Here is a 13,280-nt window from a genome sequence, read left to right as displayed (position 1 = left end):
CCGACTCCGAAACTTAACTAAATGAAATTGTTTTATCCAATGTTACAAATTGCTGTCAAAAAATCAGAAGATTCGAATGAATGGTTGCTGAAATATTGCAAAAAGTGTAAAAGCCAGCATACATTTTTTTTGCAAATAACTTGTTGAAAAATTAAAATTAGCTCAAAAGCTTTAGTGTCAATATTGCACACCATGTAAACTTTCAAAATCGGCCAATTACATATTAAAAGTCGAAAAGTCAACTTTGGTTGGCCCACTTGGAAAAAAAACTTGACTCTAAGGGCCAAATTCAGAATCGGCAGTTAACTACAGATTTTCTGTACGTACAAGGAATTCGACTCTAAAGACAAGATAAGCTATGATATGCAGTTTTTATGGAAATTGATGAAAAGCTTATTGGTTGCGCTATGTTACAAAACGTACTTTGGATGATGGATAGTAAATCAAATCAGTTGACTTTCATCGCTTTGTTAACCGTTTCTTAACTTACTTGCTTACTCTATTTTAACAGCCTTGAATCAAAACCTTCTTAGCCTCCACCATCTATATTACAAGTATTTGTCATCACAGATGCACAATCATCGAACTCGAATAAGTACTTTTGTAAAATCTTTGGTACGCCCAACAAATTGATCATTCGACTTAAACTGGAATCGCGCTTCGTTGTTGGATATCGTTGTCTCACCATAACCGAGTTATTAAGCAGGCCTATCAATTGATTTCTTATCACAATGCGGCAAAGAGATTGGAGCGATAAAGGTGTGCCACACAATCGAAACATTTCCATTTCGAAGTGGCGTCGCTCTGCGGTCCAATTATTTGGGAACGGCGGACGCAGGCAAGGAAATTTAAAATCAGCGTGAACTGAAAAAACAAAATTCATTCATTTGATGGACAGACACGCAGAATGTTCACTTTCTATCGCTTACCCAATAACTTGGCGAATTCCAAACAACCCGCAGCATTTGTGGCACGCAAATTATTTACCACATGATCGCGACACACTTGAGAAATGTCCACTCCTTCTTTAACCAAAAACTCCGCAATATCGAATTTGTTTAGCATAACTGCACGAGCCAATGGCGTTTGACAGTAGGGAATGTAGCAGGACCACGAAAGGGACGTAAACGACGCGGACATCCATCTGCCGTCACTATGTGCAAACAATATACGCGCTATCGGTTTGAAGTCCTGTACGGTGTCAATGTACTGCACAGCGATCAGCAGCTCATTTTCCACACAGTCGACTATCGTGGCACCTTGCGACTGCTGTACGGTAGCCACACGCAGCAACAACTCCAGCATGTCGGTCTTCTGACTGAGTATCGCCAGCAGGATAGGCGTAACGCCATCTTTGTTGCGCACATTTAAGCTATCGCCATGGCTTATCAACGTTTCGGCCATGCCGGACATGTTGTAGCGCACGCAATGGTGCAGCAGGTAGTGTGAGGTGATGCGACGGGCACCCCTTTGGAGCAGACGCACCGTCAGTGGCACATTGTTCTGCAACACAGCATAGTAAAGGGCACTGCGTCCCTCCTTGTCTTGCAGATTGATACGTGCGCCCCGTTCGATAAGTGTGACCGCAACGCCATCCAGTTCATTGGCTAAGGCGCACATCAATGGCGTCTGATCGATGTCGTCCGTTTCGTTAATACTCGCGTTCGTTTGCAATATAACGTTGGCCTTTAAGGGTAAGTAAATAAGTGAAAAGACTAAGGAAACCAGAAATGTAAATAAAGAATGGCGAATGATTTTACCACTGCCACCGAACGATTCCTTATGGCCAAGTGCAAAGCTGTTTCGCCTGTATTCAATGTTTTTAAATTCGGATTAGCACCATGTTTAAGGAGTAGGTGCGCCACTTCTACGTATGCCACGCCTACGTGCAATGGTGTGTAACCATCACTGTTGACGACATCCAACGACGCGCCATGCGTAATCAGCATTCTCACGCACTCGACATGGCCGCATGCCGCTGCATAGTGTATTGGAGTCATTAATAGAGCGTCTACCCGGTGGATATCTTGCAGATGCGCACAACTCGGCGATACCGCATACGATTCATCCATGCGGGTGATAATTGCACCGGTGCGTTCAAATGTTTTGGCATAGTAGTAGTAGAGGGAAGTGTCCTCGGCGTCCTGTGCTTCATCCTCTGCATCAGCCTGATCACAATCGTTACAGTTTTCGATGAACTCGTCCTCCCACTCGAGATTATCCATACCGTCGGGAGTGCACTCCGTTTCCATTTCAAAAGAGTTTGAGCGATCTGTTGGAGAGACGGTATCATGAATGTAGTATGTGAAGATGCTCTTTGCAAAAAAAATCTCGCATGGGATGGGGATATGCAATCAATCTGGTGGGATAAGTCATACTTCAGCACCTCGATTTATTTGGATATTTACATACTAGTGAGCCCGTATGGCGTTAAAGCGCCAAAATTGAATTAAAATTTTTAAAAAAGTTCCTACCATTTCAAATATTCCAAATGTTAGTCAGAGTTGCAAGATAACTGTTTCTGAGTGAACAGAGGTCTCGCATAGCTAGATAAATATGACTTCAAATAGGCGGCAACCCTATTCAAAAATATTTTCCAACTACAGCTTAAAACTTTTGTTGACGCTCATATTTTAATATTTCATATAACTTGTGTGAACATTAACTTAATTCGACTTTTCAAACAGGTGGCAACCTCCTTCAAAACATTTTCAAATTAAAACTTTCTTGAACCTTTTTCGTCTGACGCCCACACTGCGTTAGTTCAAGTAGAATGTGAGTTTTTAAACAGGTGGCAACCCTCCCTTTTCAAAACCGTTTCGATTGATACCCATATTGTAGTAATTCATTTAAATTATATAATTTGAACATTTTAACAGGTGGAAATTCTTGACACCTAGTTTTTGAAAATCGAACGAATGGTGGAGATATGTTGGCATTGATAAAAAATGTATTCGTATATAATCGCAGCGACGGTATCGTCCGTTTCAGTAGCCTTTCTCAACTTTGTAATTGGATAGAAATCCCGTACTTCGTTTACTAAAGTAGTCTCGGTCTCATGTAAAAAGGCTACCAAAATTCTTTGGGGTCTCATGCGCCACCACACCACTGAAGGGTTAAAAAAAAACGCATTCAATTTTGCTTCAAGAAGTGCATTGGCATTACGAACAACAATATGTGTGTACCTAAACGGTACTTGATGCACATATCGATTTTTCGGCACTTGTATAATACACACACACACACACAAATAAGGCGTCACTTACTTCTATTAAATATATCCAATTCAGGTTCTTCACAAGATTGTATTAACAGCTCGAGGATCTCCGCGTCTCCCACTAACGCTGCAGTACCAACAGCTGTACGCCCGCAGATGGTGGACACCACGGTTGCCCTGGCACCCTCCATCAGACAATCGAGCACCCCATGAAAGTTGCCCGTCTGCACTGCGGCCAATAGCCGCTCGTTCAGTTCGAAAGTGTTTATTGGTGAATGCATTGCATATTCTCCTCGTTCGTTTCTCAATTTAGATGCCTTTTTCTAGTCATTGAGTTTATTTTATTTTGTTTCTTATTAACTGTTAAATGTTTAAAAAGCGAATAAACTTTTGGAATGAAATACAATAGGCGAAATTAGAAAAAAAACTTAACGTTTTACAGTAAAGTTGAGTTAATATTGACGCTTAGTCTTTACTGAATGCAAATGTCTTACACTGTGCTCGGGCGAGTGTCAGTGCTCTTGACACTCAGAATTGCTGTTGCGCAGTCAAAAGCCACCAAAGAAAGTAATCCAAAGGGGTGGAAATCCACTGTTTAGGGTGTGCACTCGATGACTGAGGAAGGTGAAGTCATGATTGAAAGAGAAAAGACCGCGTTGGAGTTCATGTTGTTGTTTGTTTACATTCGTGGCACGTAATATGAACCTCTGTTATGAATGGCCGAAAGAACGGTAAATAATGAAGTTGAAAGGTTGAATGTGTGTGCCAATAAAGCTGACGGCTGTTTGTTTACAAAATTGATCGTTTTATCTTCCGGTTCCGTTTTCCGTTAACTAAGCCAGCGGTGAATTACATCAGAGCTTTTATTGCAAGATTGGAAATCCTGCGGTATACAAGCGGTTTTTGGTTTGTTTTAGACTCAATGAATGCAAATATTTTACACAAATTTTTGGAAAGTCGAAATTAAAAATTATAATATTCGTGAGTTCACTTTTATTAGCAGTTAACAGGGAAGGAAATACAATTTTCCAATTGTATAAAATTTGCGGAAAAATTCACTATCTACAAGTTGACAATGAGCTTAAAGAATCAAATACCGTTTGGTCTCAGTCCCTAGGATTGTTCTATATCGGAAAAAATATGCCCCTATAATCGCCAATTCCATGTGAATAAATTGTTCCCATAATTAAACGAGCAAAACAAAAACAAATTGGGAAAAATTCTTTTTGTTTTGCTTTATAATTTTTGGGTATATCTGTTCATATAAAATTCGCGATACGGCTGATTTTTTACTTTGAAATAAAAAATTTTTTATAGGTCGCTCAAATATGAGAAAAAAACAACTTTTCTTAGGAATGGTATGGAATGCTTGAAAATCAATATTTTTTGTTCGGAAAACTCTGGAGCCCTTCAGGAGACTTCCAATAAGAATACCCAATCGTTCATTTAACAAATTTTTAACACAGATTAACAGATTTTTTATTTATCCCCCCATTGTATTTTCTGGCATTTTCCGAAGGTTTTGGCGAAGCTATAAAATTTAGTTACTATAAATTAAATAAATAATTGGGTTATATTATTGGGAATCTCCTGAAGAGAAACAAAGTTTTCCGATCGAAAAATATTGATTTTCAACAATTCTATAACATTTCTACGAAAGTTGTTTTTTCCCCATATAAAATATGTACATGGAAAACTTGGAGCGCTTTGAGCGACCTCTAAATATTTTTTGATTTCAAAATAAAAAAATGGGGGTATATTTTTTCGGTATAGAACAATCGTAGGGGGTGAGAGCATACAAATTCCGACTTTACTGTTCCACATGCATTTTTGGACCACCCGAATGTACATATATATGTATGCATATACCAATGTTTTAGACGGCTACATGAATCCTTTCAAAGTGTCAAATAGAGCCCGACCGATTAATCGGCATCGACTAGTATCGGCCAAAAGAATCGACATCGGCCGTTTTAAACCGATTCTTAGCCGATTCTTTTTACTTTTTCCGCACTTTATTCCATGTTATTTATTTTTTACTTTTTTAGTTCCCTTAAAGATTAAATTATTAATGCACCTGAGTTCCCCTCATAAATGTGTTCTCATGTGTTTCGTTTCTATGATATACGGTGGCAAGAATGTAATTAGGGAAGCCCTATTTTAGCAAGTTTTGACTATTTTTCTTTGTTTAATTTTTTATGAATATATATGTAGTTCATTATGTAAAATCCGTAAATCAAATTTTCAAACTTTGTAGACGCATTTTCTTCTTCTTCTCCAAAAATCAAAGTCCTAGTAATTTAAAATTTGCACTTCGTTAAAATAAAAATTGAATGGCCCGAATTACAAGGGCAATAAGAGTCACACATTACTCTTATTGAGGCTCATTTGGTTTATGAATTTAAGGCGACCCTTGCAAGAAGGGAAACACCTTTATTTTGGACTCTTAAGCAACCTCATTATTATAAGAGCAAATAGTCAATTTTAGTGCGCCTCTTTTGAACTTAGGAAATTTGCCTTTCGATGAATATAAACAGGAAGAAATTTAAAAGCCACCTTAATCCTTTCACTTTTAATTTATCAAGCTTTCTTTCTGCGAAAAAATGTTGCCTCTCTTTGTGTTCGCTTTTAAATTGAAGGCAAAGGGTGAGAGAATTGTGTGTTCGTTTCTTAAAGTAACACACTCCTTTAAGGCACAAAAAAGGCACATTCTCTGCCTTGTGAAGCTTTGTCAGGGGAGATGGTTGCCCTGAAAATCAGATGGTTGGTTGTGGTTGAAATGCGTGAGCTGGACAAGGGCAGGAAGGAAAAAACATGCCCTTTTATAGGGTTGAGTGTAGCATCAAACACATTTTGCACCGTGGAAGGGCAACATTTTTTGGAAGAAACGAAATCACCATTAAATATTTTACTTGTTTTAGTAATTAAGCGCCATGGGGGAAAACAGCTTAGCTTTGCCTCGCAAGATTTATTAATATGTGGTATTTTCCTTCGTTTTAAGGAGTAAACAAAACCGTATATATATACATACATACTTACTAAAAAAAACCTTTATCATGCTCAGCCAAACAAAATAAATGGAAACAACAAATTTACTTTGCTTACTCAAATTCTTTATCGTCCTTGCATCGAGATTTCCAGTATAATCGAATACACTTACGAATGGAAATATACCAATATATAATTTAGGCGATTTTCGATCATTAATTACGGCATACGCAGGTTAAGCCTGAATTGCAGAATCCTCTGCGATATCCCAAAGAAACGCAATGTTTGCTACAGAGAGCTTGCGATATGAGACATGTACCAATCATGCTGCGGCTTTGCAGTTCACTCTCTTCAATTATAGGTTTCTCTCCGGGTATAAAAACTTCAGTTTGAACAGTAGCTTCTCCAGAAATCTTTGTGTTCTGGAAGGCTTCAATCATAGCCTTAATCAACGCCTCGGCCACCGCCTCGGGAACTTCAATGTGAGCGCTAGATTGGATGCTGGCATCGATGGTGACATCCTTGCTAGCCTCTTCAGAATTTTCTGGTTTTCCCACCGGCACTGGATCGTTGGGAATACCATCGCTGACCTCGACAGAGTCGCCAAAAGGATGAGCCGTTGTGGCATGGAACAGCAAGAAGCTGCAAAGCAATACAAATGCGGTTTTCATGTTTTAGAATATTCACTGATTGCTAAAGCAAATGAACTGATACATTGGTCAGCGGATCGAGGCTTTTTAAAGTCAACTGGAGTATAGCACAATCAAGTTGTGATAGTCGTTAAACTGAAGTGGTTGACCACTTTAGGACATTCGTGCCAGTTAGAAATGCTGTGCAAATACAGCTTTTACAAATATTTCCACTTAAATTTAAAATTAAAACAGATACATACATACATAGATATACATACGTATGTGTGTACATATGTATGCACGTTTTTTTCTATAGCCAATATAAATTACCATACAAATAAGGGGTATTTTCCTGCGATGACGCCCGTGAAGGGGGAACTCTCTTGAGTACTAATATACTCGCATAGTAGCTTGCACGACTTGCAGCCAGCCCCACAGCTACACCTGCGTATTAAAACCTCTCCACAAGCCACTGCTGGTTGGCCAAAAAGACGTTATTTAACTGGTTCAAATTGCTGAGACCGTTTTAAATCTTTAAGAACTCTGAGGTTAGGGCGCAGTTATCTCTTGATTTCAACACGTACATACATAGAGTGTAGTAGAGTACATACATTAGAGTGGTCCAAAAACAGTAATTCCGCCACCCCTAGGATTGTATACCGAAAAAAAACATATTTTTTTATATTGAAATCAAAAAATATTTAGGGAGTGCTCAAAGCGCTCAAAGCTTTCCATGTATTTTATAAGGAAGAAAACTGAACTTTTCGTAGTAATGGTATAAAATTCTTCAAAATAAATATTTTTCGTTCGGAGAACTTTGGTTCTCTTCAGGATACTTCCAATATTAATATCCAAATGTTTACTTAACCATTTTTTAACACTAAAGATTTTTTATTGATCCCCCCATTGCATTTTCTGGGCGTTTTGGCGGACTTGTAAAATGTAGTTACCATGGAAAAATTTGTTAAAGAAACAATTGGGTATTGTTGGGAATCTCGTAAAGAGAAACAGATTTTCCGAACGAAAAATATCAACTTTTAAGAATTCTACACTATTTCTACGATAAGTTTTTTTTTCACTAAATTTTTGTTTTTCCAAATAAAAAAGGGGTATATTTTTTCTGTATAGAACAATCTTAGGGGTGGCGGCATTAAAATTCCGGCTTTACTTTTTCACATGCATTTTTGGACCACTCTAATGTACATATGTACAGCGTGGCGACGAATGACTGCTACCCAGGTTTTTTTGAGAAATAAAAGGGTCCTTTATATATTTTGCGAAAAAAAGTATTTTATTGTTAATTACCCACATTTGACGGTGAGCCACATCCACAGCACAGGTGGAGAAGGACTTGACTGGACTTGAAGAGAAACGACTGGTGGGATTTATTGGATTAGACCAAAATCGCTTAGGCTGTTACAGCGCCTGTCAAGAAGACGAATATTACCTTTTTCGACCAGTAAAATCAATTATCTCAATATCTACGCGACTGAAACGAACCCCAACTACTATGAAATTAGTTGCAATCCCATACGAGTCCGGACTAGTCAGAATTAGTCAGATTTTACAGGAAATCGATCCCGTACTCGGTTCTCTGACTATTGAGAGAACAAAAAAGAAGCTGCCAGTTTTAGTCCGAAGATTTTTTGCTGGCAAATTCTGGTAAATGTGTCAAACGATCAGCTGTTGTGTATTGTAAACAAAAGAAAAGTGCACTCTGCCAATGCACGTAGAAAAGTTAATTACTTGTTTAAGTGGATTCTTAAGAATTTGAAAGTATTTGAAGTAAAGCAAAAATTTACAACCAAAATGTGGAGGTTATGTTGAAGTTGTCAGAAGTTACCATTTTTTTTACCAGAAAGCGATCCCGTACTTTTCAGTGTTACTCTCCCACTCCGAGCGAATTTTGATTTTTTGACAGTTTTTCTAGTTTTAGTCCTAGGAATACGGGATTGGACCTAATGTTAGTATATATGTATGTATTTTGAGAAAATTTGCATATTTCTTTCCAATGTACTAATCAAGTGTTATTAATATGTCGACACCTGAGTGGAAGGTCGACCTATCTCGGAAGCCAGTTAGAAAACGCTCTATCTCAGAAAACTTGTCAAGAACACCCTCTTCAATCAAATGCTGAAGTAGGGCATTTTTTAAAAGTTTTCTGGGATATAGCGTTTTCGAACTGGCTGCTGAGATAGATCGATCTTCCACTCAGGTGACGATATAGCATTCATACATATGTATTCTTAAATGAGGGAATCAACCAATCGACAAAAAAATTAAAAATTAAAAGGTGTTCGCACAAGGCGATTTTGCGTTCAACTTTTGCTTTCAACTCACGCAGGGTTGCACGAAAAAAAGTTGAATGGCTAAATGTTGGCTGGCGACCAACTTTGTTGAAAGCGATTAGTTGAAAGGCCGTTCAACCAAAAGTAGAATGCAAAGTTGAACAATGCAAACGCCTTTTTATGGCGAATATTTTGATATTTTTTTATATTTTGATATTTTTAGCGATTCAATTTTTTTTCGCGCAACCCTGCGTGAGTTGAACGCCTGAAAAATTGCCTCGTGCGTAAGCCCTATTAGAGTTAAGTATATAAAAGGAATGTATGTGCAATATACTACACTCTTCCGCTATCTAACAGACTGAGTTGAAGTGTTCACTTTCAATCGCTGAAAAAACTAAACACTACAAGATAAATAGTATCCACTTCAAATTTATTTTAATAGTTATTGAAAGAAGATAGAAATGCGATCCTAACTATTCACTTTAATGTACTTGTACATACATACATACATATATATTTACACAATGAAAGTTATGCACTTCTGTACGCAGTCTAAGTAAGTTTAAATTCTTTTTTCGTTACTGCAAAAATTATCTACTTTTCCTGCGCTTTGGAATATAAAACAAAAGGATCAGCAAATCAAAGCGATGGATACCTCGTAAATCGTTCGATAAAAAATTTTATGTAAAATATGAGCCATTGAAGAAATTATTTTTATAGGAAAGCTGTTTTTTTAAAGTCACAACAGGCTTAAAGGAACAAAATCTAATAGGCCTCATACACGGTGCGTCTGACTCGCGAGTCAGTTGTGTACGTGTAGACTCGCCTTCGACTACACACAGTTTTATCATTCAGAGTCATGCCAAGAGTGATGTCGGTGTAACTAACACATATTTATTTTCACAAACACGTCCAAATCGACTCGCGAGTCAGACGCATGGTGTGTGCCGCCTATAAAAGAAAATGTAATGAGGATGCGCTCAAAATGGATTTAAATAAATGATCAACATTTTTCTGACCCCGCATTGCAGTACATATACCACCATTACTTTATGAGAGCATAAAAATTCCGACTTCACTTTTTCACATGCATTTTTGGACCACCCCATTGTACATACAGTGGCGGTCAAAAATGGATGAATGGTGCTTCGAGTTTAATATTCACAATGTTCCTCAAGCTAAAACTTGTTTGATATTTTTTTTATAAAAATATGGTTAATTTTGTGCTGAACTTAGAATAATTCCACAAATTTTTATCTAGACTTCCAGCTTTTTAACCAGAATTTTTTGAAATTTTTAAGGTTAAGTTTTGAGCGGCTAAAATATGGTATTGATTTTTTTTTTTGTTGACGGCGATTTGCACTTTTTTCCATATAAACATAAATTTCTTGTGGAACAATATGCGCAAGGCCGTTTGCGAAAAAATAAAAAAAGTCAACGGCAGTTTTACTAAATTTCGCTATTTATATGAAAAAAAAAACCCAAAAGCCGTCAGCAAAAAAAAATTACTAAAAATTNTTGTGGAACAATATGCGCAAGGCCGTTTGCGAAAAAATAAAAAAAGTCAACGGCAGTTTTACTAAATTTCGCTATTTATATGAAAAAAAACCCAAAAGCCGTCAGCAAAAAAAAATTACTAAAAATGAATGCGATTTTATAGCCGCTCAAAACTTGCACTCATTTTATTAGCATTTTATAAGCTTGTTAACTGCATATCCAAATTTCTAAAAATTCTGGTTAAAAAGCTCGAAATTCAGATAAAAATTTTTAGAATTTTTCTAAGTTCTGTATAAAGTTTGAAAGTGTGATTTACATAGTTTTCGTTAAAGCATGAACCATATTTTTGTAATATAATATCGAATAAATTATACCTTGAAAAACATTGTAAATATGAGAAAACTAAATACCATTCATCCATTTTTGATCGCCACTGTAAATATGATAACCCCATGTAAACGGTGCTCAACGTGATTTTACGCAGTCCTATCAGTTTCGCAGTTTTCCAAATTCAGACATAGCGGCGTATAGGCAACTCCTTTTTGTGGTTGCCAAAGCGGCTTTGAAGTCGACAAATAGATGGCGAGTGCCGATCATCTTCTCGCGAGTCTTTTCCAAGACTTGCCGAATGGTAAATACTTGGTCTATGGTGGTTTAAGGTCACACTGATAAGGCCCGATCAATTCGTTGATGGTGGACTTCAGCGTTTCATACAATACCCTGGATTGGGCAGAGCACACTTAAATTCTAACCGTCAGGCCCCCCGCAGATTTGTTGTATTTCAGCCGCAAACTTGCTATTCGTACTTCGTAACAATCGGGTGGCGGTACATCAACTCCGTCGTCTTTGACTGGGGACTCGAGTTCATCATCTCCGCTGGTTTCAGCGTTGTTAATCAATGATATTATTTACAACCTTATAATTTGCCCAAAGAATTATATCTATTCAAATATTAGTGGATTTTGAGATTAATTGAGATTGATAAAACATTACAGGGAACCTTGTAATTGTATCGGCTTTTAATCTAACTAAAAGTAAACCAATAATTTTTGCCTGGTATTCTTCAAAACATTTTATTCGTATCTACTACATATGTATGTACATATATTTGGAATATTAAAACTTAGTTAAAATTTTCCTAAATATTTTTGTTTTCAACACATCCGGCGCTCAACTGTATTTAATCGCGGCATACGCAGATAGACCTTCCGTTGCAGTAGCCACCGCGGTGTCCCAACAGAATACAATGAGCAGCGCATAAAGTCTTGGACCAACCAGTGGCATCCATCAAATCACAGGTAGCGAGTTGGCTGCGGCTTTGCAGTTTAGGTTTCTCTTCGGGTATGGAAACGTGACTTTGAACGCTGGATTCTCCAGAGATTTTCATATTGTTGAAGGCTTCTACCACTGCCTTAAGCAACTCCTCTGCAACTGACTCGGGAATTTCAATGTGCGCACTGGATTGAATGGCTGCATCGATGGTGATGTCCTTGTTGCCCTCAGGATGAGCTGCAGTTCCGCGCAGCACTAAGATGCTACAGAGCGTCACAAAAATGATTCCGGTAGTTTTCATGGTTTTGGATTTTCACTTGATGTAGGCGCAAGTAAAACTGATAATTTGACCAGCGGTTCGCGGCTTTTTAAACCAAATTGAGGGATGTAGAGAAAGTGGCAACGTTCTTCTTCGGGAAATGGCTAACCATATGACAACTTCAAGTGTTAGATACTTCATCGCAGAGTGTAAATAAGAAGTGCTTCAAAGATACATAAGAGTATGCACTAAATAAATATTTACTGCATATATACTTGTGTTTAAGATAGGCGCCGATTTTGACGAAAAATTAAGTGGGGGTACTTTATTTTTTTTCTATTATTTTTGACACATTGTCGACGGAAGTTTGGTTTTAGAAGATTCTATAGAATGGCTTCCTGCCGTTGGTGATACGCTCCTTGGGATCGAAGCATCCTACGCGGGCTGGACATAACTATTGGAGAGTCATTCGACTTCCTTGGCAAATCTTCCTTTGGCGCAAGTGCTTTTCTTATTTAAACCGCAGCGTATATAATTGAAAACAAGTAATTTTTAAGCAAAAAACAAAACCGACTTCAATTCTCATCCAAAGATTTATGATTATCATCAGTTTTTTCATGATCCGATTATCGGATTTTAGTAGATATTTATTAGTATAGGACCCCCAGTGGGGTAACACCTTTCCTTTAAAAAAGAATTATATATAATGAGTTTCGCCCGATAAAAATTCACTCGATGATTTCTCATCCGTCCATAGTAAATATTGTACATGGAAACCAAAAGAGAATAGTGAACCGATTCGGAGAAAATGAAACTAATAAGGCTGAATATGAAAAAGTAGGTTAGGTTATCTCGCCTGCCCTCATCCCTCAGGAAAAGGGCACACTTAGGCCACCATGGGCCCGTTGTTGTGATGCCATATTAAAGACTCCATATGTCCCTCCTCTTACCTTAGATGGAACCACTTCGTAGCTCTGATGAAGCGCACAAAGTCATTAATACTGGCTGAATCCAGTTCAGCCAGACATTCAAAAGAATAATGGAGGACCGAGCGTCGACGAGCCCTCGCCACGCTTTCGATTTCATCATCATCACGGCAGCCATGACAGTAGTCGTTTGACTGCAAA

The 13,280-nt window shown here is 37.8% G+C and overlaps 2 protein-coding genes across 2 annotated transcripts; both read right to left on the bottom strand.

The window, feature by feature from the left end:
* Positions 1-297: 297 nt before the first annotated feature.
* Positions 298-3,840, bottom strand: LOC108373978 (ankyrin-2). Its single transcript, XM_017629927.1, has 4 exons — positions 3,267-3,840; positions 1,761-2,272; positions 930-1,686; positions 298-864 (listed from the first exon to the last, which is right to left on the bottom strand). Exons 1-4 carry the CDS (start codon positions 3,496-3,498, stop codon positions 530-532), a joined length of 1,836 nt encoding a protein of 611 aa, XP_017485416.1. The 5' UTR covers positions 3,499-3,840; the 3' UTR covers positions 298-529.
* A 7,923-nt stretch (positions 3,841-11,763) lies between these two features.
* On the bottom strand, positions 11,764-12,779 carry LOC108373975 (defensin-A-like). Its single transcript, XM_017629921.1, has one exon. The coding sequence runs from the start codon at positions 12,193-12,195 to the stop codon at positions 11,803-11,805; it is 393 nt and encodes a 130-aa protein (XP_017485410.1). The 5' UTR covers positions 12,196-12,779; the 3' UTR covers positions 11,764-11,802.
* Positions 12,780-13,280: the final 501 nt, after the last annotated feature.

The sequence above is a fragment of the Rhagoletis zephyria genome, unplaced genomic scaffold, assembly GCF_001687245.7.
Source record: "Rhagoletis zephyria isolate East Lansing unplaced genomic scaffold, Rhagoletis_zephyria_1.1 Rzeph_scaffold_07198, whole genome shotgun sequence".
NCBI classification, from domain to species: Eukaryota; Metazoa; Arthropoda; class Insecta; order Diptera; family Tephritidae; genus Rhagoletis; species Rhagoletis zephyria.
This window is presented reverse-complemented; position numbering and strand designations above follow the sequence as displayed.

Excerpts from the sequence above, each read along its gene's own strand:
- LOC108373978 (XM_017629927.1), bottom strand. The coding sequence starts at position 3,498 with ATGCATTCACCAATAAACACTTTCGAACTGAACGAGCGGCTATTGGCC. Across the intron at positions 2,273-3,266 it reads ATTGGATATATTTAATAGAA|ATCGCTCAAACTCTTTTGAA; the intron begins GTAAGTGACGCC and ends TCTCTCCAACAG. Across the intron at positions 865-929 it reads GGAATTCGCCAAGTTATTGG|TTCACGCTGATTTTAAATTT; the intron begins GTAAGCGATAGA and ends TTGTTTTTTCAG.
- LOC108373975 (XM_017629921.1), bottom strand. The coding sequence starts at position 12,195 with ATGAAAACTACCGGAATCATTTTTGTGACGCTCTGTAGCATCTTAGTG.